Source organism: Hippoglossus stenolepis, chromosome 5, assembly GCF_022539355.2.
Source record: "Hippoglossus stenolepis isolate QCI-W04-F060 chromosome 5, HSTE1.2, whole genome shotgun sequence".
In the NCBI taxonomy this organism is placed as follows: Eukaryota; Metazoa; Chordata; class Actinopteri; order Pleuronectiformes; family Pleuronectidae; genus Hippoglossus; species Hippoglossus stenolepis.
The window spans coordinates 28,882,937-28,910,362 of record NC_061487.1 but is presented as its reverse complement, the minus strand read 5'-3'; the positions used below and the strand labels follow the sequence as shown (position 1 = coordinate 28,910,362).

The 27,426-nt window shown below is 44.8% G+C and overlaps 1 protein-coding gene across 1 annotated transcript; it reads right to left on the bottom strand.

The window, feature by feature from the left end:
* On the bottom strand, nucleotides 1–26,487 carry nup160 (nucleoporin 160). Its single transcript, XM_035156946.2, has 34 exons — nucleotides 26,368–26,487; nucleotides 23,644–23,752; nucleotides 19,349–19,559; nucleotides 18,886–19,108; nucleotides 18,280–18,467; nucleotides 17,952–18,188; nucleotides 17,150–17,247; nucleotides 16,976–17,060; nucleotides 15,970–16,038; nucleotides 15,430–15,513; nucleotides 14,587–14,757; nucleotides 14,401–14,500; nucleotides 11,292–11,457; nucleotides 11,088–11,221; nucleotides 10,838–10,998; nucleotides 10,545–10,681; nucleotides 9,975–10,042; nucleotides 8,601–8,751; nucleotides 8,099–8,168; nucleotides 7,726–7,824; nucleotides 7,524–7,643; nucleotides 6,665–6,760; nucleotides 6,481–6,575; nucleotides 4,657–4,753; nucleotides 4,270–4,375; nucleotides 3,638–3,798; nucleotides 3,486–3,546; nucleotides 3,236–3,346; nucleotides 3,029–3,152; nucleotides 2,722–2,823; nucleotides 1,070–1,211; nucleotides 706–831; nucleotides 389–484; nucleotides 1–242 (listed from the first exon to the last, which is right to left on the bottom strand). The coding sequence occupies exons 1-34, from the start codon at nucleotides 26,456–26,458 to the stop codon at nucleotides 159–161; spliced, it is 4,173 nt and encodes a 1,390-aa protein (XP_035012837.1). The 5' UTR covers nucleotides 26,459–26,487; the 3' UTR covers nucleotides 1–158.
* Between the last annotated feature and the right edge of the window lie 939 nt (nucleotides 26,488–27,426).

The following is a 27,426-nucleotide window of genomic DNA, read 5'->3' as shown; positions in this document are numbered from 1 at the left end:
TGAGATTTATGAAAACCTTTCATTTCATCACAGTTTTGTCGATGATACAAAAACAGACAAGTAGAAAAGCTGATAACAATGTTGTTGTAAAAAACAAAAACACAATCACACTGAATATTTACATCAGGTCTAAACAAAGTCACAGCTGAACAAGTTTTTTATCGAGTAACGAGTCTGCGTCTGGTCGTCAGATCCACCAGTTTGTGATACTCATCCAGTTTGTCTCGAACTTTGTTATAGATCTGAAAACAAAAACAAAAAGTCACCATCACGAGTTACGTGCGATTCCCTCGTTTACAACAACAGAGATGAGGTGTCAGTCAACAGTCGTGACTGACTGACTCTCTCTCTCACGCACACGCACACACACACACACACACACACTCACGCTGCTGTTGGTTTGAGTGTCAGCGAGCGCCTGCATCAGCTGATCGATGGACGTGTACGGAAGCCAAACTGAAGAGAAGGTCGCAGAGAGAGGCTTCTGAAAGACATAATACACAACGTTACACACACGACAGTACACAATGTTACACACAACATTGAATGTTCATGCGTGTGCGGTATTTCTTCAGGTGGATGAGTCAAGCAGTAGTAGTGTGTTTGCAGTATTAACAGTAGTAGTAGTAGTGTGTTTGCAGTATTAACAGTAGTAGTAGTGTGTTTGCAGTATTAACAGTAGTAGTAGTGTGTTTGCAGTATTACTTCTATTCCAAAGTACTGGTGTCCTCTCCCCAGCAGAGCGTCCACATTCTCCAGGACGAGTTCAGCTGCAGCTTCCAGAAGGTCAAAGTTCAGATAGAGACGCAACAGTGAAGCCGCGTCCACAGCCTGACAGAGAGCATGATGGGAAATACAGTCTGTCACACAGAGAGCATGATGGGAAATACAGTCCGTCACACAGAGAGCATGATGGGAAATACAGTCCGTCACACAGAGAGCATGATGGGAAATACAGTCCGTCACACAGAGAGCATGATGGGAAATACAGTGACACTCAGGGCGCCAACACATCGTCTCTCTGGGGTTGTTCAGTAACAACCTCCCCTGTCATTGGCTGATTGCTCACCTTGTATGACTTGACCAGCCAATCAGGTAGAGGGGCACCATGTGACAGCAGCTTGTTGATGACACAGCGGTGGTGCTGTCCATTAGCGGAGGGATACCTATCCAGGTAAGAGGCCAGCAGCCGCCACGCCTCATCTGCAGCACTGAAGACAGAACAAAGTAGAAGCTGTGGTTGTCTGTCTCCACCAATGGGAGAAGTTTTCAGTTGCTCCAGCAGTTTGACATTTCACGTTCAAAACAAAATGAGGTCAGCGCGACCTTTGACCTCTGAATTCTCATCTGTTCAGTGCATGTTAGAGACAGAAAACAACAACAGGTTCCACAAGTTGAACTCACAACATTGAAATAAATTCATGTTTCTAACTCATGATGATTCATGTTGTCATGTCTTCTGATCTCTGCAAACCTCAGATAATAGTATATATTTCAGTCATGATGAACACAGACATTTAAAAGTCTTGATAAAGTCAAATCCGATGATTGACAATTTAAATCACTGCTCTGAACCAGAGGGCTCCCAGTGTCCTCTGATCCTGGGAGCCTTGTTGTCCGGAGCAGGGGCCCCTGGTCGGGTCTCCCAGGGCAAACTGGTCCCAGGTCAGGGGTCAGACTAAGAGCCATCTCAGTACTGAGGGACCTCAGTCCTCTTCTAAGGCCAGACCTGGGAGGGGAGATCAACATGGAGCCACCATCATGTGGAGCCCCCTGCTGTCCCAGACTAGGTCTCAGGACGTGGAGTGTCACCATGTCACTTATCCTGTTTGAGAGTATTTCAGGACGTGTTGAGGACAGCAGTGTTTCCTCGAAATCAATTTAGCTCTTTTTTTTCCATAAGTCCTGTCAGGATAATTACTATATTTACTTATCGTACGATATATAAACATGATCTCCATAAATTGCGCATTGTGTTTACATGCATGTTTATTTACATAAGAATTTCACAGACATTTAGCGAGTTGTGTCTGAGAGTGAGGAGGAGTTTACACACACACCTTTGGCCCACACTCACTCAGAGCGACACACAGTGAAGCAGCCGGAGGTGAAGTGAGAACATTTTTGGGTTAAAGCTGGATGAGAGAGCACATTAACGAGGATCTATGTGTGGGTGACATGGTCATCATGCCGAGGGACGCATGGGGCGCTTGCAAAAAAATCAGCAGAAATGCTGGACTGGACTGTTGTGGTGAAGAGGAGCTGAGTCTCAAGATGAAACTCTGGATTTACTGGTCGATCTTGGATCTGACTCTCACCTAGGGTCATGAATTCTGGGTGGAGACCGAAAGAATGAGATCACAGATACAAACAGCTGAAATGAAGTCAGACGTCTAGAATCAGAATCAGAGACAGGATCAAGAGTTCAGACGTCAGGAGGGAGCTCGCAGTACAGATGCTGCTCCGTCACGTCAAAGGAGTCAGTTAAGGTGGTTCAGCATCTGATCGGGATCCTCTGGACGTCTTTACTGGACATGTCTGACTGGGAGGACTCCCCAAGGTAGAACCAGAACATCCCATCAGGTCTGATAAGAACTCAGGAAGAACCAGGAGGAGCTGGATGTTACAAACACAAGGAGCTGGATCTGTGGAGAGGAGGACTGGAACACCCTGACCAACCTGCTGCTGAAACCTGACGTCAGAGAAAAAGAAGAATCAAACCTGGACTCTTTGGTGTTGACGACAGACGATAGCTGATTATCAGCCAACCAGCTCCAAGCTTCATTCTGAGTCTCCTCCCCCCCAAACTGAAGCCTGACGCATCTGAGAACAGACCAACAATACATTAACACAACAAACATCAACATTTTTCTGTCTCATCAAGACAGGAAAAGGCTTTTTAAAGTAAAAGACAACAGTTCAAACCTCTGATTTTAAAACTGAGCTTTACGTTAAAGAACTTTCATGGTTCTTACCATGAGTGAGCAGAACCTTAGGGGTCCTGTTAAACAGCAGAACCAGAACTTACTTAAAGGCTAAACCCTCAAACACCGGAGTCAAGGTCAGTTTGAACGTCTGACAGAGACACAGAGCCGAGTCAAAGAGTCCGGACTGAACCAACAGGGACACCATCTCCTCCGCGGATGCACTTCCTGTCAGAGAGAGAGAGAGAGAGGCGGGTGAGAGAGAGGCAGAGGGGGAGTAGGAGGTAAAGGGGGTGGAGCTGCCTATGTACCTGCGATGGTGGCAGATGGTGGGTGGTGCTGGGCTAGCGTCAGGCGGCAGCGAGACAGGAAGTACTCCTTCTCCAGGTCGTTGAGTTCCAGGATGTCGACCTGACGTTTAACTGCAGCAGGAAACAAACATTCAGACAACACCAGTACATCCTGTTCCATCACGTCTTGACACAATTCCTCCACCAGAGTGCAACAACACTTTTCACAATGAGGCTGCTGATAAAGTTTCATTAAATCAGTGAATCTGACCTGGTTCACGAGAAAAATCTCCATCCGAGTTTCTCTTTGGAGACGCTCCTGCACGCTCGTACTGCAGCACAGAGACACACACAGATTCTTATTCAATACAACAATATCTAGTCTAGACAGTGTGCATGTGAGTGTGACGAGTGCGTCTGTACCACAGCTCCAGACGCAGGTGTGACGATCCAGGCGTACTCTGGTCTGATAAGGCGGAGACAGTTGAGAGCAGACAGATAACAGTTCACCTGTTTCTGAAGACCAAGACGAGTTGGAACCTCGCGACCGAGACGCATCGCCAACTCAAACATGACGGTCCCCGCTGCACGCACACACACACCCATCATCAATTCAATTATACAATTCAATTTTATTTGTATAGCACCAAATGTAATCTCAAGGCTCTTTACATAGGTCAAGACCTAAAAATTATAGAGAAACCAACAGTTCCCACAATGAGCAGCTGTGACGACTGAGAGAAAAAGCTCTTTAACTGGGAGAAAGAACAAGAATCAGTTTGGATGACATTTTTCCCCAGTAAAAGTTTTTATTTTTTGTAGTTTTTCCTGAATCTTGTTGAGGGTTAAGAACAGAGGATGTCTCACCTTGTTAAAGCCTCTGAGAGTAATTGTGATTTGTGAATATGAGACTATACAAATGCAATTTGATTGATTGATTTGCCTTCGACCAGTTGGTGAGCAGAGAAATGGGGAAGCGAGGAGAGAAGAGAAAGACCAGGAACAGTTGTTTAACCATAATTTTTCACACGTGTGATGTCAGTGGTGCGTCGCACCTTTCCTGTAGTTGTGTCTGTTGATGTGGAAGGCATACAGCAGCTCGTAGTAGTTATGAGTCAGCAGGTCCAGACCTCTGGCACGAGACTCGATGATACTGACGACCTAATGACACAAAACTAGATCAGAAACGTCCTGGCACTGCGTCTCCGTCACAGGGACGTGTTGATGAGAACGTGGTCGACAGGTTGTATCCACACTGAGTCTCTCCAGGTAGTTGTAAAAAACTTACAGAAGATTCAGAAACTGTTTAAGTGAGGATGTAACCTTTTATTTGAATCAAATGAATGAGGATAATTCACAGTGTTGCTAATTATAGACAATACAGTCATTAGATAATATGACAGTAACATGATCAGGTCAGAGATCAAAGGTGAAGGATTTACCTCATCGTGCAGGTTGACGTAGGAGAACTGGACTAAGTCCTGGAGCTGAGAGCGTTCACACAGAACCACCACCAGCTGACGGAGGCAATCCAGCTGCCTGAGAGGACCCACTGACGACTTAATCCACTGAACCAGACCACATTCAACAAACTGTGTGTGTGTGTGTGTGTGTGTGTGTACGTACATGCTGCTGTCTGGGTTCTGTGTGTGTGTGTCACATGCTGCTGTCTCGGTTCTGTGTTGTGTGTGTGTGTGTGTGTGTGTACATGCTGCTGTCTGGGTTGTGTGTGTGTGTGTGTGTGTACATACATGCTGCTGTCTGGGTTCTGTGTGTGTGTGTGTGTGTGTGTGTGTGTGTGTGTGTATATGCATGCATGTTGCTGTCTGGGTTCTGTGTGTGTGTACGTATACTGCTGTCTGGGTTCTGTGTGTGTGTGTGTGTGTGTGTGTGTGTGTGTACGTACATGCTGCTGTCTCGGTTCTGTGTGTGTGTACGTACATGCTGCTGTCTGGGTTTGTGTGTGTGTGTGTGTGTGTGTGTGTGTGTGTGTGTGTGTGTGTACGTACATGCTGCTGTCTGGGTTCTGTGTGTGTGTGTGTGTGTACGTACATGCTGCTGTCTGGGTTCTGTGTGTGTGTGTGTGTGTGTGTGTGTGTACGTACATGCTGCTGTCTGGGTTGTGTGTGTGTGTGTGTGTGTGTACATACATGCTGTCTGGGTTCTGTGTGTGTGTGTGTGTGTGTGTGTGTGTGTGTGCATGCTGCTGTCTGGGTTCTGTGTGTGTGTGTGTGTGTGTACGTACATGCTGCTGTCTGGGTTCTGTGTGTGTGTGTGTGTGTGTACGTACATGCTGCTGTCTGGGTTCTGGGTGGTGTGTGTGTGTGTGTGTATCGTACATGCTGCTGTCTGGGTTCTGTGTGTGTACGTACATGCTGCTGTCTCGGTTGTGTGTGTGTGTGTACGTACATGCTGCTGTCTGGTCTGGTTCTGTGTGTGTGTGTGTGTGTGTGTGTACGTACATGCTGTCTCCGGTTCTGTGTGTGTGTGTGTGTGTGTGTGTGTACATGCTGCTGTCGGGTTGTGTGTGTGTGTGTGTGTGTGTGTCCATGCTGCTGTCTGGGTTGTGTGTGTGTGTGTGTGTGTGTTACGTACATGCTGCTGTCTGGGTTCTGTGTGTGTGTGTGTGTGTGTGTGTGTGTGTACATGCATGCTGTCGGGTTCTGTGTGTGTGTGTGTGTGTGTGTGTGTGCATTACATGCTGCTGTCTCGGTTCTGTGTGTGTGTGTGTGTGTGTGTGTGTACGTACATGCTGTCTGTGTCTGTGTGTGTGTGTGTGTGTACGTACATGCTGCTGTCTGGGTTCTGTGTGTGTGTACGTACATGCTGCTGTCTCGGTTCTGTGTGTGTGTGTGTGTGTGTGTACGTACATGCTGCTGTCTCGGTTGTGTGTGTGTGTGTGTGTGTACGTACATGCTGCTGTCTGGGTTCTGTGTGTGTGTGTGTGTGTGTACGTACATGCTGCTGTCTCGGTTCTGTGTGTGTGTGTGTGTGTGTTGACGTACATGCTGCTGTCTCGGTTCTGTGTGTGTGTGTGTGTACGTACATGCTGCTGTCTGGTCTGGTTCTGTGTGTGTGTGTGTGTGTGTGTGCGTACATGCTGCTGTCTCGGTTCTGTGTGTGTGTGTGTGTGTGTGTGCGTACATGCTGCTGTCTGGGTTGTGTGTGTGTGTGTGTGTACGTATGCTGCTGTCTGGGTGTGTGTGTGTGTACATGCTGCTGTCTCGTGTTGTTTTGTGTGTGTGTGTGTGTGTGTGTGTACGTACATGCTGCTGTCTGGGTTCTGTGTCAGAGCTTCATAAGCTTCACTGTTGTGTCCGAGGTCCAGATGATGTTTAAAGATCCGAGTCCACAGAGCAGCCTGAACATTGATTTACATGTGTTAAAGTCAACTGTTAATAAAGTTTTGTACAAACAAATACCTGACACCTGGTGTTACTGGTGGCTTACCTGAGTGCTGACATCACCGACTGACTCCGTTAAGGCCAAAGACGCTAACTGGATGACCAGCTCAGGTAAACCCACATCCTCCAGTAAGCGCAGCACCTGTACACACACAGTCACGGTTTTTTTTTATCAACACACAAAACTCCATGATGGACAAACAGAGCTCCGATTGGTCAGCTGACCCTCTTTTGTAATTGGTCAACAGCTCCTTTGAGAAATGTCCCGCCCCCTTACCCAGAGGCTTTTTTCTGATCAGCTGTAAAGAACGCTGTCACCACGGTAATGGATCTGACAACTGAAGCCAAACTAGTAGACTGCCAAGTTCAATGTTCAGGAGGTGTTGGCGGTAGAGGCGTGTTCGGGGTGATTCTCTCTTCACGTCTACGATTCAACCATAAAACCATCATCGATGCATCAAAGAATTTTATTTCTATACATGATTATTTTTCTCATGTATTTTGTCTGCCCGTCTCTGTCACTCACACAAACTGATGTGTTTAGTCATTAATGGATGATGTCGACTCATGAATCCTGATCATTCCAGTCACTTTCACCCTGATGTCCTGACTGTGCGTCTCATAAAGTCATAAACTCTAAAGCAAGTACAGAAACAAAGTAATCATGAAGACTGTTCAGGTCCTAACAACTTCTATTAAAGTGCAAAGTGAGTGGGAGATTGGAGGAGGACTCTCAGACAGGAGACTCTGCATCGATGGAACATGATCGATTTATGTTTTACGCTACTTTCAATTTGGTCAGAGTCGTCCACGTCTGAATCGCAACAGTCAGTCAGTCACACACACAAGTTTAACGTTTGTGCCTTTAACACAGATGTTGTGGGACGTCACACCTTCATCAGTACCTTGTTGTAATACTGTAACCTGCAGGTGGCGGCAGCTTCTTCGTCCTCAGTGCCTGTCAGTCGCATCAGAAACTCCTCCTTCTCTACCTCTGTCGCCGCCTCCTGGAAACACTGCAGCGCCTGACGGACAAACCACGACAGGAGAACATGTCAGCTGTGAAGCTGTGATGTCGTCGGGCTCTCGCTGATCGACATCACTCACCTTCTGTCCCTCGCCGTTGGCCAGGTAACACTGACCCAACATGAAGCGACACGAGCCAATGTTCACCTGACACCACGGACCAATCAGCCTCACGTACTCCTGAACACAGGAAACACAGGTGAGATGCCCTTAATCAAAATAAATATGTCATTACATTAAATCACATGTTATGTGTAAGTTCAGTGTGAAGTCCAAAACGGCATTGTCTTATAAAAGCATCCCAACAGAAATTTTACTTCCAGCTGATCATCAGTTCAACAATGAGATGCAGTAAAACAAACTATAGATACTTCGATGGTAGAGTTAGGTTTAATGATCAATAATAATTAATAACGATCAATAATAATAATGATCATATAGAAACACAGCTCACCTGCAGCTGAGTGTACTGACAGTTTGACATCAGACATTCAGGAAACTGGAAACCAGGGTTACTGGGCCAACTGAGAGACGCCAGTTAAGACTGAAGAACGTGATTTCACCAGAGCCAGTAACAGTCAAAAATCATTCATTTTACACTCGGTATGGTGTCGAGAAAAACAGTAGCTTTTTATGTTCTTAAGTGTAAAAATCTCTACAGTTGATTTTGAAAATGGGGAAATTAAAACAGTGATGATTGTTTCTGCAGCTTTCAACACGTTTCAAAAACTTTTTCAAACATGTGTGAAGTACAACAGATTTGAAGGAACACGTAGAAATATAGAGAATAACCCTAAAATGTTAAATTAACATCATTAAGACACATTTTTTAACAAACGTTAATTAACAAACATCTATAAAACATGAACTTGTACATGAAAAAGTTTATGTTGATTTGATGTGTACGATGACAGCAGTGCAGTGAGGACAGCTCACGTCTGATTGGACGAGGATACAGCAGCTGAGCGAGAAGAGCGACCACGTTAGAGATCATGTGACTCCAGACGAGCAGAGCATGACTCTGCTGCTGAGAGAAGATCTGAGACATGATGATCCTCCTCGCCGCCGTCTGATAGAAGAGCTCCACCACAGTCTGAGGACTGAGCACTGAGAGACAGACAGGTAAACAGACAGTTACAGTGTACACACACACACACATATACACATACATACATACATGTATATATATGTATATATACATATATACATACATGTATATATATATACATACACATACATACATATATACACCCCTGCCTTGCCATGTTGTGATAAATCATGTCGTGTGTATGTATGTAATGTGACCTATCTTTTAAGGGGAGAAATTCAAACTATAATTATGTGCTTGCATAAGTGTGCACACCCACTTATAATTGGAGATGTTGCTGTGTTCAGAATTAACCAATCACATTGAAACTCAGTTGACTCAAAGCAGACAGTACAGACCTGCCAATCAGTAGAAGTGACTCTGATAACCCCCAAATAAAGTACAGCTGTTCTAGTAGGATTTTCCTGACATTGACTTATAAAAGTACTATCTTACAGCAAAAGCCATGGCCCGCAAAGAGCTTACAAAGCATCAAAGGGATCAGTCAGGAGAAGGGTACAAACTAATTTCCAAGGCATAAGATTTACCAGGGAACACAGTGAAGTTTGTCATCAACAAGTTGAGAAATTATGGCACAATTGTGACATTAACAAGAACTGGATGCCCCTTTCAAAATTGATGAAAAGACGAAAAGAAAACTGGTCCTGGAAGCTGCCAAGAGCCCTCCAGCTACATTAAAGGAGCTGCAGGAACTTCTGGCAAGTACTCAACAATCTCACGTAGTCTTCATACGTCTGGACTATGAGTTAAGGGTGGACAGAAGCCTTTTCTTACAAAGAAATACATCCAAGCCCTGCTAAATTGAGCAAAAACCTACATCAAATCTCCCAAAAGCATGTGGGAAAATATGTTCTGGTCTGTTGACAGAACATTTTGGTGCAAAAACAACACTGCCAAGACAACACCATACCCACGGTGAAGCATGGTGGAGGCAGTATCCTGCTTTTGGCCTGTTTTTCGTCAGCTGGAACTGGGGCTTTAGTCAAGGTGAAGGGAATTATGAACAGTTATATGGCTCAAAACCTTCAGGCCTCTCATAAAAAGATAAAGAGGAATTTCACCTTTTGGCACGACAACGACCCAAAGCATACCTCCAAATCAACAAAAGAATAGCTTCACCAAGATTTGAGTTTTGGAATGGCCAGAGCCCAGTCAAGATTTGCCATGTTGACAGACAGACAAGCAGACAGACAAGCAGACATTCAGGTAAGCAGACACTGACCTGTTCTGGTGGACGGAGTTGGACAGTCAGACAGTTCTAACACTGTGAGGTGCTGCAGGTTGGCATCTCTGAAACAACACAAGGTCAGAGGTCACATATGACCTTTAAATAAAAACTGCTTATAAATCATCTACAAACCTACATCTTCTATAAATTACAATTTGTTAAAGCAACAGTTGAACAACAAAGTGCTGCTAATAGATGCACTGTATGAATGTGTGTGTGAATGGGTGAACGTAAAACTGTACTGTAAAGAGCTTTGAGTGGTCATCAAGACTAGAAAAGCGCTATATAAATACAAAACCATTTACCATATGAAGGCTTACTGTTTAACATCTGAACAGTAAAATATATTTGATAAATTCAAAAATAAAAACTTTAAGGATGTTTTAACGTCAGACGTGCTGCTGATGGAGCGAAGGAGGGGGGAAGAGAGAGAGAGAGAGAGAGAGAGAGAGAGAGAGAGAGAGAGAGAGAGAGAGAGAGAGAGAGAGAGAGAGAGAGAGAGCCTTTCAGGCGGCCATCTTTATGGTGCAGATAGTATGTACCTGTACAGGTGTGTGTACTCACATGATGTCCACAGGGACGGACGAGGCGACGCTCTGACTCATGTGTTTAAGGAGATGATAAGACGACAGGAGGTGACAAGTCCTAGGAATCAGGTCCTGCTGAAGCTGCAGCAGCTGAGCCCCCCCACCCAGAAACACCTACACACGGAGATTTAGTCCTGTTGTCACTAACCAACAACTGATGACGTTGTCAGTGGGAAACATATGTATGTCTGTGTATGTATAACTCCATTTAGTTGCGGCTTGTCTTATGTGCAGTCTGTAACAGTGTGTGTGTGTATGTGTGAGTCATACGTTGTCGCCCAGCCTCAGATAGAGTTTCTGCAGGATCAGCAGGTCTCTGCAGAACAGCGCTCTGGTCATGGCCATGTGACTGACGGCCTGGCAGACGAGCGAAATGGCGGCGCTGCTGCCGTACAGCTGTGACAGGCTGAGCCTGACGGTCAGAGTCTGACCTGTCAGACACAAACGAGGGAAAAGACACTAACGTCAGCCTGTTGTGCTTTTTGTCTCCGGACGTTTTAAGTTCACCCTTCGTTCGTACCAGGTGTGATGGCTCCTTCACCTGTGACCTCAGAGTCCGTCTCTAGGTCCATTTCCCTCAGCAGGACCATCATGGCCGCAGTCGGGTTACGAACGTCCTGCAGTTTGTTCTGAATGTCCTCTATCACGTTATCGCTGCAAGAAACAAAACTGTTTAGCATTTTGAAGGTGTCATGACTGTGGAGGTGAGTGCCTAGCAGCTCACCTGTCATTGGACAGCATGGTCTCCATGACGACCTCAGCAGCTCGTCCAGCTGACTGAAGATGATCCAGAGCCTTCTCCATCTCATATGCCATCTCTCCAGAAACAGCATCACTGAGCAGCCGCAGACACTGGACGAGCTGCAGGATGTCCCGGCCCACTTCTGGGTCTGAACACACAATCAAGTACACAACTCACATCACAATTATACAACACAGACTAGGGCTGTGCAATTAATCGAATTTTGATCGTGATTTCGATTTTTGGGTCAAACGATCTCCAAACTAATATAATCGAGTTGAAACGATTTATTTGGCATTTTTCGTTGTACAGTAGGCCTAGAGATTTTCTGAAAGAGACGCGCATGCGCAATTCAGTCCTTCCCCCAAAGCATTCAACGCGGCCCTGCTGACTGGCACTCACTCTCAAGCAGCTGTAAAGTGAAGGAGGCGAGTTGTGTGTGTGGTGACCGGCGGTATTTAAAAAACAGCACGAGTGGAAAATGGCAGAGGGAGGGCAGCCCCGTTTGATCGACAAAAAGGGTAGAAAAGTTCTCTTGTATGGGAACACTTCGGATTCGAAGAATCCGGCGAGGAGCAGCACCACACAATGTGCAAGATTTGCTACAAGGTGATATCTGCGCCACTTGGCAACACAACAAATCTATTCAACCATCTGAAACTAAAGCACAAAGTCACTCACGACGAATTAATAAAGAAACAAAAAGCCACAAAAAAACGCCACAACCCCCACGACATCAACGCAGAGACAGACATCGATCTCAGCCACACTGTATAATGCGACTCCTTATCCGTCAAATTCGGATAGGCACAAGAAAATAACAGCTGCCATTGGATACTTTTTAGCTAAAGATATGCACCCTATCAGTACAGTCGAGGGCTTCAAGAAGCTAATCCATACTTTGGACAAACGGTAAAACATCGCCCATGGACTGCGGGAAGCTCTGGCGGAATGGGGATTAAACGAGGGAAAGCTAGTCTGCATCACCACGGACAATGCCGCTAACATAAAGCTGGCGGCTGAGGTCAATGGATGGTTGAGGCTCCAATGTTTCGGGCACAGACTCCACCTGGCCATAGGTGAGTAGCAATTATTCTTATGTGAAAAATGCCATGAGGGTTAGTGATGATACTCAGCTCAGTGAACCAGATAACGCCGGGTTTACACCGGGCGCTGAAGCGCCGCGCCATTCTCAAGCGCGCAACCGCCTGGCTGTTCACACCGGACCCGCATTTCTCCGCGCCGGTCAGCCCGCGATTCTCCGCTTGTTGTTGTATGTAACCCGTTCAATGTCGGGGTTCGGGGGTAAATGATGATGGTCCTCATAGCCATCCCCACCCTCTTTCGTCTGTCTGCTTGTGTGCTTGTAGTGGGGGGGGCAGATGGGGACATTTAATAATGAGGATAATCGGGGAAATTTCGAAGTTCTCAGTTACAAAGTATTTTTTTGGAGAAATACTGAATAAATGCATCATGTTTTCAAACTCAAAAGTAATCGTTTGAATAATCGTGATTTCAATATTGTCCAAAATAATCGTGATTATGATTTTTCCCATAATCGAGCAGCCCTAACACAGACATACAATTACATACTAGGGCTTCAACAGCCAATCGATTTAATCAATTATAAATAATTTAGTAATCGATTAGTCTGGTCTGCTTTAACGCACAACACTGTGGCAACATCTCGTGAGGTGGGGGTGGTAAACCAGCCATTCCCATGTATTGTGTTGTTCACCTGACAACAGCATCTCCTCTCTGGAGTACATGTTTAAAAAAATGTTGGAGACAAACACCGCTAACGTTACAGCAGAGACAAGTCGTCTAGGGCTGGGGTGACTTCATCGCTTACGTAAATACGTTGATTTGAGCTACGTGCGTCGACGCGTCGTAAGGAAGGTGAAGAGCAAGCTGAAGCGGAAAAAAAATCTCCCGTGATCATCTAGAGCAGTGGTCACCAACCTTTTCGAGCACAAGATCACTTTTTAATTCCAAACGTAAGCAGAGATCTACCACCCTGATATCTTCCAAAAAACACATCAGGGGATATATTTATTATTTTTTGCAATTTCTGTTAAAGGCTGAATGTACGAGCATTAATAAACAAAGAAAGGCACAATATTCACATTAATATCATACTTCACTGAACCAGAGCAAGTTGGAACAAAGAGGAAAGTTAAAGCTGTTTAGTTGTTCATGTTTGTTGAGATTGTTTATATGTAAAATGGAGTTATATATTAAGAAAAAAGAAGAAAAGGGGAAACTCAAACTACATCTTTATATTCATTTTTTCAAAAGATCTTTATTTTGTATGCAAACCTCATTTTACTTGAAACAAGAAAAGAATTTTTGTTTAATTATTAGAGTACACTTCCTGTTTGATAGACTGCTAAACTTGAATTTACATAGTGTTTTGATATTCCTCCAGAACGTTACTTGAATTTTACTTTGGTTTTAGATTAATACATTCCTTTTACTTGAATGGAACAAGCTCTTGCACACATTTTATTTTGGAGAGTTATTGGACTGTAAAAGGCAGCCTGTGAGTCCAGAGAGTTACGGGGATCGACAGTGAAGGTTTTAGAGATTGACGGTAGACCGCGATCGACAGGTTGGCTGATGTTAAGTGTGGGAGTTTTCTTAGTCAGAGACCGAACAACACAGAGCTCTGTAAGCTCTGCAAATGAGAAATGTCTTATCACAGCAGCACAACAACTATGTATGAGAAAGTATGGAGGGAGGGAGAGAGAAGAGGAGAGAAGGAGAAAGGGAGGAGGGGAGAAGAGGTGGAAGCGAGGGAGGAAGGAGGAGAGAAGGGGTGGAGGGGGATTGTGTATGTGCTTGGGTGTGTTTGTTACTGAGAGTTAAATTATTCCTGTTAAAAAAAGTTTCAGTTATAGGGAAAGGAATTGGGACAGAGACTCGGCTCCAACTGACAAACACTCACGTGTGAATTGAAAAACTATAGAACTTTGATTGAAAAGTTTAAGAAAGTTCTGTATAAATACAAACCATTTACCATGTTGGTGAGGTCAGTGGTAAATAACATGTAACTAACATGTACTCCAACTGTTGTGAGGTCAGTAGTTACCTTCAGTCACAGGCGTCTCCTCCTCAGAGAACAGATACTCATCGCTGCTCAGATACAAATGATCCACAGCAAAACAAGGAAGCAGGAAGGAAACGGAACCCTAGAACACACAAAGGTTACTCATGTATGTTCTTAGCATCAGACCTTATGGCTCGTCCTCAACCCTCCTCCCTCATCCATCCTCACCTTCTTGAGCAGACACACCAGTCCGGTGCTGTGACTCACGGTAAGAGCGAGAGGGGTGGACAGAGACTCTTGGTACTGAAGACAACAGGCGTAGAACTTTGACCAGAACTCAACCTGCAGCTGACGGTACTCCTCCTGAGAGAACTCAAACTCTGTCACACTGTTCTGAAGCTGAGAGCAGGAGGAGGAGGAGGAGGAGGAGGAGGAGTTTAGGTTTTTAAAGTCTCTTTATTGAACATAATACCTCAAACATAAACAATCATAAAAATTTAAACTAAGACAAATCAATATTGACTGTCATATTTGCCTCTGTCCTGTCATATTTGATCTTGTTTTAACTTTGTTTTGAAAAGTGCTGTATAAATAAAGTTTCTTATTATTATTATATGATTAGAGTTGATAAAATGTTACTGTCATCAGTGACTGAAAGCCAGCACATCGTCCATCAGTTTGTAGTAGGCAGGCTCTACTTTCAGTCGGGCTTTCAGCAGTCCTACCATTACAGGCTCCACACTGCATGGGTTCTAAACCCGGCTGGTTCTAGTGGTTTCTTCTAGTTTTCTCACTGCATAGCTGCAGTTACTGATGTCTTCACATGTCCCTTGGGCAAGAGCATTGAAGCGAGAGCAGAGGTGCAAGCTTGTACAGTGTGCGCATGCGAACGTGAATGCAGCTCCAGAGGAAGATATCAGAGACATTTAGGCTAAAAACTTGGTGTAAATTACACCCTTTAGAGTCAATATGAATGTCGGGGCTTCAGGACACTTGGATGACATCACAGGAGCAGCATGGAAGCATGTTATGTTTATTCTGTTGTTTTATTACGTCTGAAGAATAAATTACCTCCGTCTCCACAGCAACTGTCACTTCCTTCTTCAGCGTCTCCCAGGAAACGTCAGAGATTCTCTCTGAGCCACGACGGAAGATCTGAAACACACACACGTTAGTACATTATCTTAGTGAGGACTCTCATTGGCATAATACATTCCGTAGCCCCTAACCAGGTTAGAGAGAGATAGTGTGCTCACGCACACATACGCGATTGCGCAACGTGATATCGCCCTAAACTTAAAAAACTCTGCTACCTTTCCCTTAAGTTCTGGGACTATCATAGGAAGCTATGTAATTCAGTTATAGTGATCAACTGCTTATAGTGATGAATTTAACTCGGGACAAACGTGATCACTGTGTTTCCCTTGTATTAGAAAAACTGTTATATGTTGATAATTTGTGTTTTAAAGGAGACCAATCATGCTTTTTTGCAGGAGCTGAATCCAGCTGCGAGTCTCTGCTGAAGAAAATAATAGAACAAACTAATTTGTTAAATAAAATACAATTATTGCAATAATAGTTTTTCCCTGCACAGACAGGGTTAGTTCTCACCTGTAGAGCTTTAACTACGGCTGCAGCCGAGAATCTGAGAGGGGAGAAGAGAACGTCCAGGTACGTCTCCTGTTGACGAAGACACACAGGAAGCTGCTAAGTGATGTCTACATGCGATTTGTCCACATAGGTGTAATAAACATGTTTCATAAAAGTTAATCAGGTCACATGATCAAAAACTCAAAACATCCATTTAACACACTGATGAATACATCTGGATAAAGTAAGTTATGGTAACTGTATAGCCGTCTAGTCACCGGTCGGGTTAGTCGTCCAGTCACCGGTCAAAACGGCAATTAAAAAACAATGAAGCCTAGAACCATCGTCAAATCACCGGTCGAGTTATGCCTTTTTCAGACATGACCTCCGCAAAATTGGGACCAGACTTTCTGTGCAACAACAATATAGGGGATGACTGAATCTCGGTGTGTGAGAGTGCCGCACCTAATAACATGTAGAGTACTTCTTATGACAGGTTATGTATACTGTCAGTGGTGATGCGTGGTGTCGGTATGATTGTTCTCTCCAAGCACATGACTTTCCGAAAGAACAAATAAATCTACATCTCTGATCAGACATGTTCAGAACAACATTGAAATCTACAGGTTGTCAAGTAAGGGGTGGAGCAACAGACAGACACTGGAAGTATTAACTCTGCTGCAGAGATCCCGTGATTTGGTTTACAGCGCGTTGACACCGGCTCTTATCACCACAAACTCTTGAAATCTTCGTCTGTGTCTTCTACGTGTGTGGCTCCACTTTTTCATTGGGTTATATTCATTTAATTTTTGCATCTGTTGTGTATTCAATTTGTCACCCCCCCCCCACTCGGTAGCGGTTAATTCATTCTGCTGTGTTTTCACACATCGACTTCTGCTGAGAAACTGTGAAGGAGGCGTATGTCTGAAAGCAGCTTTAGTTATCTGGTCAGTGGTCTGGTTAGGTATCAGGGCGGGTATCTGGTTGTCTGGTCAGTGGTGTGATACAGGTGTGGGGCTGGTCTTACTCTAGGGTCCTGGTCGACTCCTACATGAACCTCTTCCTCTGGTGGAGGCTGAACAAACACCTGGTTCCACTGACCTGCCAAGTTACTGAACACACAGTTACACTTTGTTACAGTAACACAGTTACACTTAGTAATAGTTACATGTATTTTATAACAACGTTCTCTTCTACTTACTGTTCAAAGTTAATGTACTTGATGACAGTGGAGTTGGACTCGTCCACCCACAGTCCCCACACATCTGTAGATGTCAGATGAAAATCCACCAGAGTTTCCTGCTCACACAAAGGTTACATGTTTAAAACATGTGCATATTACACTTTTCTACATTCCGCCAATGATTCACAGGTTGAAGAATCCTGTTGTCAGACTATTTAAATTGAAAACTTTTCAACAGAAGAAAAACAATGAAATAATAGGAAGCAGCTCATTAATAGGAAGCAGCTCAATAATAGGAAGCAGCTCATTAATAGGAAGCAGCTCATTAATAGGAAGCAGCTCAATAGTAACGTTTAGGGGATTTTTGGTGAACCCTATGGGCGAAACTCAAAATGCTTAAGTACCCCTATTTTACGACACGATATTAACATATTTAAATAGTTTCACGATGATGGTACAAATATTTAAAGATGAGGAAAATTTGCCAAAAATCTGTCATGGCAAACTTTTATGGTCTAACAGGATTTTTTGTGGAAAACAATCTGGACTGATTAGAAGTCAATTGGTAAAATAATGTGAGGGGCGTGGCCTATTAACTTTTTATCAAAGCTTGATTACAGTGCCACCATGTGGACGACTGAGGTCATGTTTCAGAGAAAGTCGATGCACATCAACTCCAGTTATTGGTAAGTTTCGTGTTTCTAGCTCATTCCAGCTCACGGGAATTTGAGCCGAGGCGGCAAACACCAAATAATAATAATAACAAACCAGAGCAAAAACAGTAAGGTTCTGACCCTTCGGGCTCAAACCTTAATAATACCTGCGTGGTGAACAGGGTGGAGATGTGTTCCAGGCTGTAGCGGTTGTTGTCGGCAGTGACCAACTGCAGGACGGTGAACTGTCCTCGCTGAGGGACGGCCAGGTAAACGCAGAGACAGAGGCCGGTGGTGGAGGAGAAGGTCATCCTCAGACGATGACCCTGACCTGACACACGCTGAACTCCTTTACACGCAGGCATGTACTCCAACACGTCCACCTCCAGCAGACATGCCTGCTCCTGGACACGGGAACATTACACGTTTTTAACATGAAAAGCTCATCAATAGTTTCCTCTGTGTCTGTGCATCTGTGTGTGTTGTGTGTCTGACCGTGAGCGACCACATCCTCAGTCTATGATCTTGACTCAGTGTGAAGATGAACGAGTCGTCCTCCAGTTCTCTGACGATCAGACTGACCACATGTTCAGTTCGACTGTCTCCTCTCATCACTGTCGGCATCCAACCTGACAACCTCCGCATCACAGAGCTCCTCTTCAGCTCAACCGTCGACACGCCACCTGCATACAACACGCAACCCCACATTTAGAGACATCTTGTGGTGAAGTTATATATTATAAACAACTGAACCGTGTAAAACTGTCTGGAGTTCGTCCGACTCGTTCACAACAACAGGAACATGTGGGGAACATTCAGGCGAGGGGCGGAGCCTGTAGAGCAGCAGGAGGCCGGACATGACGTATAAACTCTGCTGTGGAAAGATCAGTGTTGTTGTTTACAGCTCATCCACACCGGCGTCTGCCCTCATCACCAAAAGCTCTGGAACCTCCTCGTCTTTCCAAGTTGACGTCTTCGTCTTCTACGTGTACGGCTCCTCTTCTTCATCCTGAGAAACCTCATCAACACGTCCACTCGCTCATTCTCATATGAGGAAGAAGTTTGTGTTTAAAGTGTGTGAATCAGTGAGCTGGTGTCTACCTGGTGTGTCGTGGGGGGGCAGAGTGACCACCATGATGCCCCCTGCAGGTGAAGCCAGGGCGTAGTGCGCCTCCCCCTGGTGACTCAGCCAGGCTGTGCAGGAGCTGGGACTCCCCATCTGTACCACTGAGCTGGGGATGGTGGCGCTGTGCGAAGGGTCCTGCAGACTCAGCTTCCCCACGTCAGTGAGGACGGACTGCATGTGGAGCTCCGTCACCAGCTCCTGAGGAGAACATAGAACATTCAGGTTCCTGAGGTTCTCAACTCTGAAGTCAAATCTAAAAGGTTCTTCAATACACACTTTAAAAATCAAGTGTTGGTTCTATGTCAGTTTCAGCTTAATGTTCTCGTCTGCAATCAGAGGACACACAGATGTCACATGACCCTCAAATCTGTTTGTGTGTTCAGTGCAGATAGGAGGAAGCACACGCAGGGTCCTTTAAGGCAAAACCATGAGACTCACACTGCGGTACATGCATGTGGGGTGAGGCAGCACCAGTCTGTGGACACTCTGATTGGTGGAGATGAGGATGATGACGTTGCTGAGCGTCTCCTGGATGGTGACCCCCCCCGGCAGAACATTGCAGTGGGTGAAGCGGAGTTTGACGGTGTTGTTGAGCAAGTCGGCATCCAGAGACTGTTCCACCAGCTGCACCGAGTCACCTGACGTCAACCTGCATAGAGTCAAAGTGGTTACACAAGACAACGTCACCTGACCACACGCACGCAAGTGCTGCTTCACCTGTGGAAAACTACTAGCGTGAAACAGCAACAGGAAATGTTCAGTTCGCATCAGCAGTGAGTCGTGTTGCATCTCAGCGAGGCAGAGTTTATACTCACATACACAGGCCGCACCCCCACTCACTGGCTTCACTGACAAAAGGACAGTGAAGCAGAGATGAGAACGAGGCGGTAAATGTCGGACAGTAACAACAAAAACTTAATACAGGGTTTCCTCATCGCCGCTGATTCAGATGTGACAGAGTCTCATGTCCTCCTCCACACTCCTGCGCTCACCCTAACCCTAAGTTATTAGGAACCTGAACAGTAGTTTTTTTCTTTTTTGCTGGAAAGTTTAGGAGACACGTATATAAACAACAAAAAGTCCAACATTGTGCACACTCTCTTTACCAGCTACACACGAGACGAGACGCATACAACCAGGAGTCCAGTGTTAATGTGACCTTAACGATCCAGATTCATGATCCAACACCATCTATAAAAACTAAATAACGTGATCGTCTGTTTGAAGAGCGGCAGAGACGAGCAAACACACTTAATAATAATTACTATATCAACTTATCGCACGATATACACTGCTCAAAAAATTTTAAGGAACAGTTCAATCACACATCAGATTTGAATGAATGATTCAAGTTGAAAATCTTTACTGATGAACATTGTATAATTTGTTGAGAACAAAATGCCGTAACGATCAATGGAAACTAAAACCATCAACCCACTGAGGACTGGATTCAAAACCACACTGAACCCAGTAACAAACTGAAACCACAGGCTGATCCAACTGGTGTGAATTTCATCAAGTCATCATGTGACTCAGTGGGTGTGGCCTCCTCCTGCCTGCATGTTCTCCTGACAACATCTGGACATGATGCTCCTGAGGAGTCGCAGGATGGAGTCCTGGGGGTTCTCCTCCCGGACCTGCATAATCACCTCCTGGACTGTGGACGGACTTGGTGGCGTCGGATGCACCGACACATGACGTCCAATAGGTGCTCAACTGAATTTAGGTCAGAGGAACATGAGGGTCAGTCACTGACATCAATGCACCAGTAGGAACCCACGGGCCACTGCACCAGGAGGAACCCAGGGGCCACTGCACCAGGAGGAACCCAGGGGCCACTGCACCAGGAGGAACCCAGGGGCCACTGCACCAGTCAGTCTGACCTGACAGTCGCTCTGAGGATTTCATCCTGGTACCTAAAAGCAGTCAAGGAACCGTTGGCTGTGAAGATCTGTTGACCCTCCCAGGATCTACCTCCTCAGACCTTGACCAAACTGGTCACGCTGGTTGATTTTACAGCAGCATCAAGTTCACCACGATGTCTCCAGACTCTTTCACACCTGTCACATGTGCTCAGTGTGAACCTGCTCTCATCTGTGTGGAGAACGAGTCTCCAGTGGTGAACCTGCTGGTCCTGGTGTTCTCTGGTGAATGGAGCTGCAGAGGTCATTTTGTAGAGCAGTGCTCCACCTGTTCCTCATCACACAAAAGGAGCAGATACTGGTCCTGCTTCTGGGTTGATGATCTTCTACTGTCTAGCTCTCCTGGTGTCTCCTGGTCTCTCCTCCAGGCTCTGGAGACTGTGCTGGCAGACCCAAACCTTCTTGTGACCACAGGTATGGATGTGTCCTCCTGGAGGAGCTGGACTACCTGTGCAGCCTGATGGAGCTGCAGGTAGCTCCTCATGCTACCAGCAGTGAGGAGGAGCAGAACCCAGAACTAGAAGGAGTCAGGAAGGATCAGCAGAGAGCAGCTGTCTGTGGACACCACATTAAAGACATTCCCTGTTTGGGGCTCGACTTGCTTCTGCCTCCATTTCACCTGTTGTTACTTTGATTTGAACCAAAGCAGAGAAACTGGTTCACAACCACTGGTTCTTCTAAATGGACACTTTGATCTCTGAACCTTAACTGGTGTTTCACTGTGAACTCTAACTGTTCCCTAAATATTTCTGAGCAGTGTATAAACATTAAGTCAATAATTTAGCTGATCGACATATTGCCCATTGTGTTTAATAAGAATGTCACCAACATTTAGCGAGTTGCTGCTTCTCTCCTCTCCAGTGTCTTGGAGCGAGGGCCAGATAATCCTAAAGGAAACAGTTCAATGTATATGGGAACTATCAAGAAAAGGTATAATAGGTGTATTATTGCTGTGCCAAAAAGGTGGCGAGAATTTTTGGACGCACCTAAATTATGTGCTGGTGCACCCAACAGAAAAAGTTATTCTGGAGTCCTGTGCTAAATACTCCAACTAGGGCTGGGTATTGCCTACAACCTCACGATACGATACGTATCGCGATACAGAGGCCAAGATACGATACACATTGCTTTTGAATAATGACCATGTCCTGCACAGAATTTACGCTGTTTACAGCTGTTCTTTATTATTCCATATAACAACAGGAAAGGATCGCACTACTCAAAACACTTAAAATTCTGGCCATCAAAGATCTTAAAAGTAAAATAATTATCTTTCTAATCCCGAAAAAAAAAAAGGCGATGCACAGAAAGTATCTGTCGCTCACATATCTCTTCCCAAGATCCCCGGATACGGTGTTTTTAATGTCCCTCGTAAGTGCCGAGTCTGTTGCTTGGACATGAGCGCAGTTGCACAGCTGGGCATGCAGCGGTGCTATAACAGACAGCGTAGGGGTCTTTTCTTCTGACATTACGAGTGTTGCAACTTTTAGCGGCTTCAGGCTTTAGCCTCATCTTCAGCACAGGCCACAGGCTCCGCTTCAGTTAAAGGGGACATAGCATGCCCATTTGACCACAAGTTGATATGGTTCCTTGGGGTCTTAATGAAATGTCTGTAACATACTTTGGTCAAAATATCACAAGGATCATTTAAAACAGCTCCTTTTTACCCTGTATAAAACAGCCCTCCACAGAGTGACCTGTTTTGAGTGCCTGTTCCTTTAAATGCTAATGAGCCAGCTCCCCTCTCCCCCCCATGATTTTAAACGATATAAATTACATATTTTATATGATATAAATGATCAATTATGCATCCCATACTTTGTATTCCCCTTCTGTTGTCCTGGAGTTTTAATTTTCCCAATCACATAATTAAATGTCCCCCTCTGCCCCCCCACTACAAGCACACAAGCAGACAGAGAGAGAAAGAGAGGGGTGGGGGGCTATGAAGACCATCATTTACCCCCGAACCCCGACATTCAACGGGTACAACAACAAGCGGAGAAAGCAGAATCGTGGGCTGACCAGCGCGGAGAAATAGATTGTGAGTTCAAATCAGCTCTCACTGAATATGGAGATAGTCACTTGTGGTCTCAAGCAGGAGTTTTCTCTGACTTAGAGGAACCATAACAAAACGCGCAAGTTTTTTCAGAGTGTTTGGGTTGGTAGACATGAGCCAGATACCCACATTAACGTGTAGAAGCACTAACAAAGTGGAATTTGCATGATATGTCCCCTTTAAGGTCCACAACTCCTTGGCATTCTTCCGCACCTCAGTGGAGAGTAATGCTGTGCAAATTGCGGGCTGCTGCTCTAAGAAGCGCTCCAACATATCACAGGCGCTGTTCCATCTCGTAGCTACATCTGTCATGAGCTTATGCTCGGGGAGATTAAGTAGCTTCTGCTTTTCATTCAGGGCATGGCTTGCAATTGTGCTTTTCCTAAAAAAAGCCACGATGCTGCGAGTTCTTCCCAGTAGACGGGAAACAGTGGGCGTCTTGAGTGCTCGTTGAGCGGCCAAATTAAGTTGACTTAAATATGTATTTAAGTCAACTTTAAACTCCTGACAGTTAACCCATTAAACTTCCAATTTGCCTTAAAAATAAAAAAGCTGTTCTCATTGTCGACTGTTGACAAAACGATACCAAACCCTCAGTTTGACAGTGTTGATATTAAACATTCAATCACAAGAGGACATGTTTGATTCATAGTGTCGAGGTCAGAGGTGTCTCAGAAACCTCTGAATGTGTCAGTGATCTTGTTCACACCTGAACATGTGATCGAATCATCAGATGAACACCAGCTGTCACTCACCAGTGGATGAATCTGTTGCTGGTGACTGACAGCAGCTTCCCACTCTCCTCATAATGAAACGCTCCAGCACTGTCTGCAAACTTCTGGCCACCAGGGGGAGCAGTCACACCTGCAGACATGAGGGTTAACAGTGAATTTCACTTACCAACTACCCATGGAACTAACTAACTTCTAACTTCAGACCATCCTTTCACCATCACAATTAAATATAAATATCATACCTAAATATAAATATCATCACAACTAAGTAAAAATATAAATATCATTACAACTAAATACAAATTATTTCAATTCCGCCCTCTTATATAAGTTGTCTACTCATATATTCTTCACATTATGCTATTCAGTTTGTTTTCGTTTTAAATTAAATCAGTTTTATTGTTATTTCTGTGAGTAACTGATATTAAATGTTTCCTCTGTATAAACTGAAAACCTCTTTTCTCAGGACGAGTCATTTAAAACAGGAAACTTTATTATAACTGTCAGAACACAGAACTGTACTGTCTTTGCTTATCTTCTGTCTCAAATAAGGTTTTAAATAAAGCACAGAGTGTTTTTCTCTGAACCTTGGTTCTCCTTTCTAAACTCCTTACGGCTTCGCCTTCTCATCTCTCCTTCACCTTGTGATGTTTTCCATCGGGGTCAAGGAATAGTGGTTAGGAAAGGAGACGATTCAGTGGTTAGGAAAGGAGATGACTTAGTGGTCAGGAAAGGACATGATTTAGTAATTAGGAAAGGAGATGATTTAGTGATTAGGAAAGGAGATGATTTAGTGATTAGGAAAGGAGATGATTAGTGATTAGGAAAGGAGATGATTTAGTGATTAGGAAAGGAGATGGTTTTGTGGTCAGGAAAGGAGATTTAGACTTTCCAAATGCAGCCTGTGTTTCCTGCTCTGAGCTAAATTTCACTTCAGGCCCCATTCACCAGAGTGCTGGATGAAGATAGCTGCTGCTAGCTGCTATTAGCTGAGGCTGGATGAAGCAAGCTGAAGTTAGATGCTGTTAGCTGATGCTGGCTGAAGTTAGCTGCTGTTAGCTGATGCTGGCTGAAGTTAGCTGCTGTTAGCTGATGCTGGCTGAAGTTAGCTGCTGTTAGCTGATGCCGGCTGAAGTTAGCTGCTGTTAGCTGATGCCGCTGAAGTTAGCTGCTGTTAGCTGATGCCGGCTGAAGTTAGCTGCTGTTAGCTGATGCCGGCTGAAGTTAGCTGCTGTTAGCTGATGCCGGCTGAAGTTAGCTGTTGCTGATGCCGGCTGAAGTTAGCTGCTGTTAGCTGAAGTTAGCTGCTGTTAGCTGATGCCGCTGGCTGCTTTAGCTGATGCGCGTTAGCTGCTGTTACGCCGCTGAAGTTAGCTGCTGTTAGCTGATGCCGGCTGAGTTTTGTTAGCTGATGGACGGGGGTTAGCTTGCTAGCTGAAGTTAGCTGTTGTTAGCTGATGCGGGAGTTAGCTGCTGCTAGCTGCTGTTAGCTGATGCCGGCTGAAGTTAGCTGCTGCTAGCTGCTGTTGGCGAAGTTAGATGCTGTTAGCTGATGCTGGCTGAAGTTAGCTGCTGTTAGCTGATGCTGGCTGAAGTTAGCTGCTGTTAGCTGCTATTAGCTGAGGCTGGATGAAGCAGCTGAAGTTAGATGCTATTAGCTGAGGCTGGCTGAAGCAAGCTGAAGTTAGATGCTGTTAGCTGATGCTGGCTGAAGTTAGCTGCTGTTAGCTGCTGTTAGCTGAAGTTAGATGCTGTTAGCTGCTGTAGCTGAAGTTAGATGCTGTTCGATGCTGGCTGAAGTTAGCTGCTGTTAGCTGCTGTTAGCTGATGCTGGCTGAAGTTAGTTGCTGTTAGCTGCTGTTAGCTGAAGTTAGATGCTGTTAGCTGATGCTGGCTGAAGTTAGCTGCTGTTAGCTGCTGTTAGCTGCTGTTAGCTGATGCTGGCTGAAGTTAGCTGCTGTTAGCGTGCTGGCTGAAGTTACTGTTAGCTGCGTCTAGCTGCTGTTAGCTGATTCTGGCTGAAGTTAGCTGCTGTTAGCTGCTGTTAGCTGATGCTGGCTGAAGTTAGCTGCTGTTAGCTGATTCTGGCTGAGTTAGCTGCTGTTAGCTGATTCTGGCTGAAGTTAGCTGCTGTTAGCTGCTGTTAGCTGATTCTGGCTGAAGTTAACTGCTGTTAGCTGCTGTTAGCTGATGTTAGCTATGCTGGCTGAAGTTAGCTGCTGTTAGCTGATGCTGGCTGAAGTTAGCTGCTGTTAGCTGATGCCGGCTGAAGTAGGCTGCTGCTAGCTGCTGTTAGCTGATTCTGGCTGAAGTTAGCTGCTGTTAGCTGCTGTTAGTTGATTCTGGCTGAAGTTAGCTGCTGTTAGCTGATTCTGGCTGAAGTTAGCTGCTGTTAGCTGATTCTGGCTGAAGTTAGCTGCTGTTAGCTGCTGTTAGCTGATTCTGGCTGAAGTTAGCTGCTGTTAGCTGCTGTTAGCTGATGTTAGCTGATTCTGGCCGAAGTTAGCTGCTGTTAGCTGATTCTGGCCGAAGTTAGCTGCTGTTAGCTGCTGTTAGCTGATTCTGGCTGAATAGCTCTGTTCTGCTGTTAGTGCTGTTAGCTGATTCTGGCTGAAGTTAGCTGCTGTTAGCTGCTGTTAGCTGCTGTTAGCTGATGTTAGCTGATTCTGGCTGAAGTTAGCTGCTGTTAGCTGCTGTTAGTATCTCAGAGTCGCAGATGACACAGACACAAAGTGCGCAGTTTACCGAGGGTCAGCGTCACTTCTCTGAAGCGTCGAACAGTTTCTCTCTCGAAGCCGCAGATCTCCACGAAGCTTCTTTCCAGCGCCACCGCCATCTTGTCCTCATGCACCTGTGACGTCAGAGGGAAGGAGGCCGCGCGCTGAGTCTTCAAACATTTAAAGACACAGGACACCCGAGCTGTGATGACGTCATTACGTCCTCAGCGTATCATGTTTGGTTTAGTTTGAAATAAAGTTTTAATATAATTTAAATCCATTTCTTTATATACAGTCACTGATCATCTTTATATACAGTCGCTGATCATCTTTATATACAGTCACTGATCCTCTTTATATACAGTCACTGATGGTCTTTATATACAGTCACTGATGGTCTTTATATACAGTCGCTGATCATCTTTATATACAGTCACTGATGGTCTTTATATACAGTCACTGATGGTCTTTATATACAGTCACTGATCATCTTTATATACAGTCACTGATCATCGTTATATACAGTCATTGATGGTCTTTATATACAGTCACTGATCATATTTATATACAGTCACTGATGGTCTTTATATACAGTCACTGATCATCTTTATATACAGTCACTGATGGTCTTTATATACAGTCACTGATCATCTTTATATACAGTCACTGATCATCTTTATATACAGTCGCCGATGCTCTTTATATACAGTCACTGATCGTCTTTATATACAGTCACTGGTGTTTTTTATATACAGTTGCTGATGGTCTTTATATACAGTCGTTGATGGTCTTTATATACAGTCACTGATCATCTTTATATACAGTCGCTGATGGTCTTTATATACAGTCACTGATGGTCTTTATATAGTCACTGATGGTCTTTATATACAGTCGCTGATCATCTTTATATACAGTCACTGATGTTTTTTATATACAGTCGCTGATGGTCTTTATATACAGTCACTGATCATCTTTATATACAGTCACTGATGGTCTTTATATACAGTCACTGATCATCTTTATATACAGTCACTGATGGTCTTTATATACAGTCACTGATCATCTTTATATACAGTCACTGATGGTC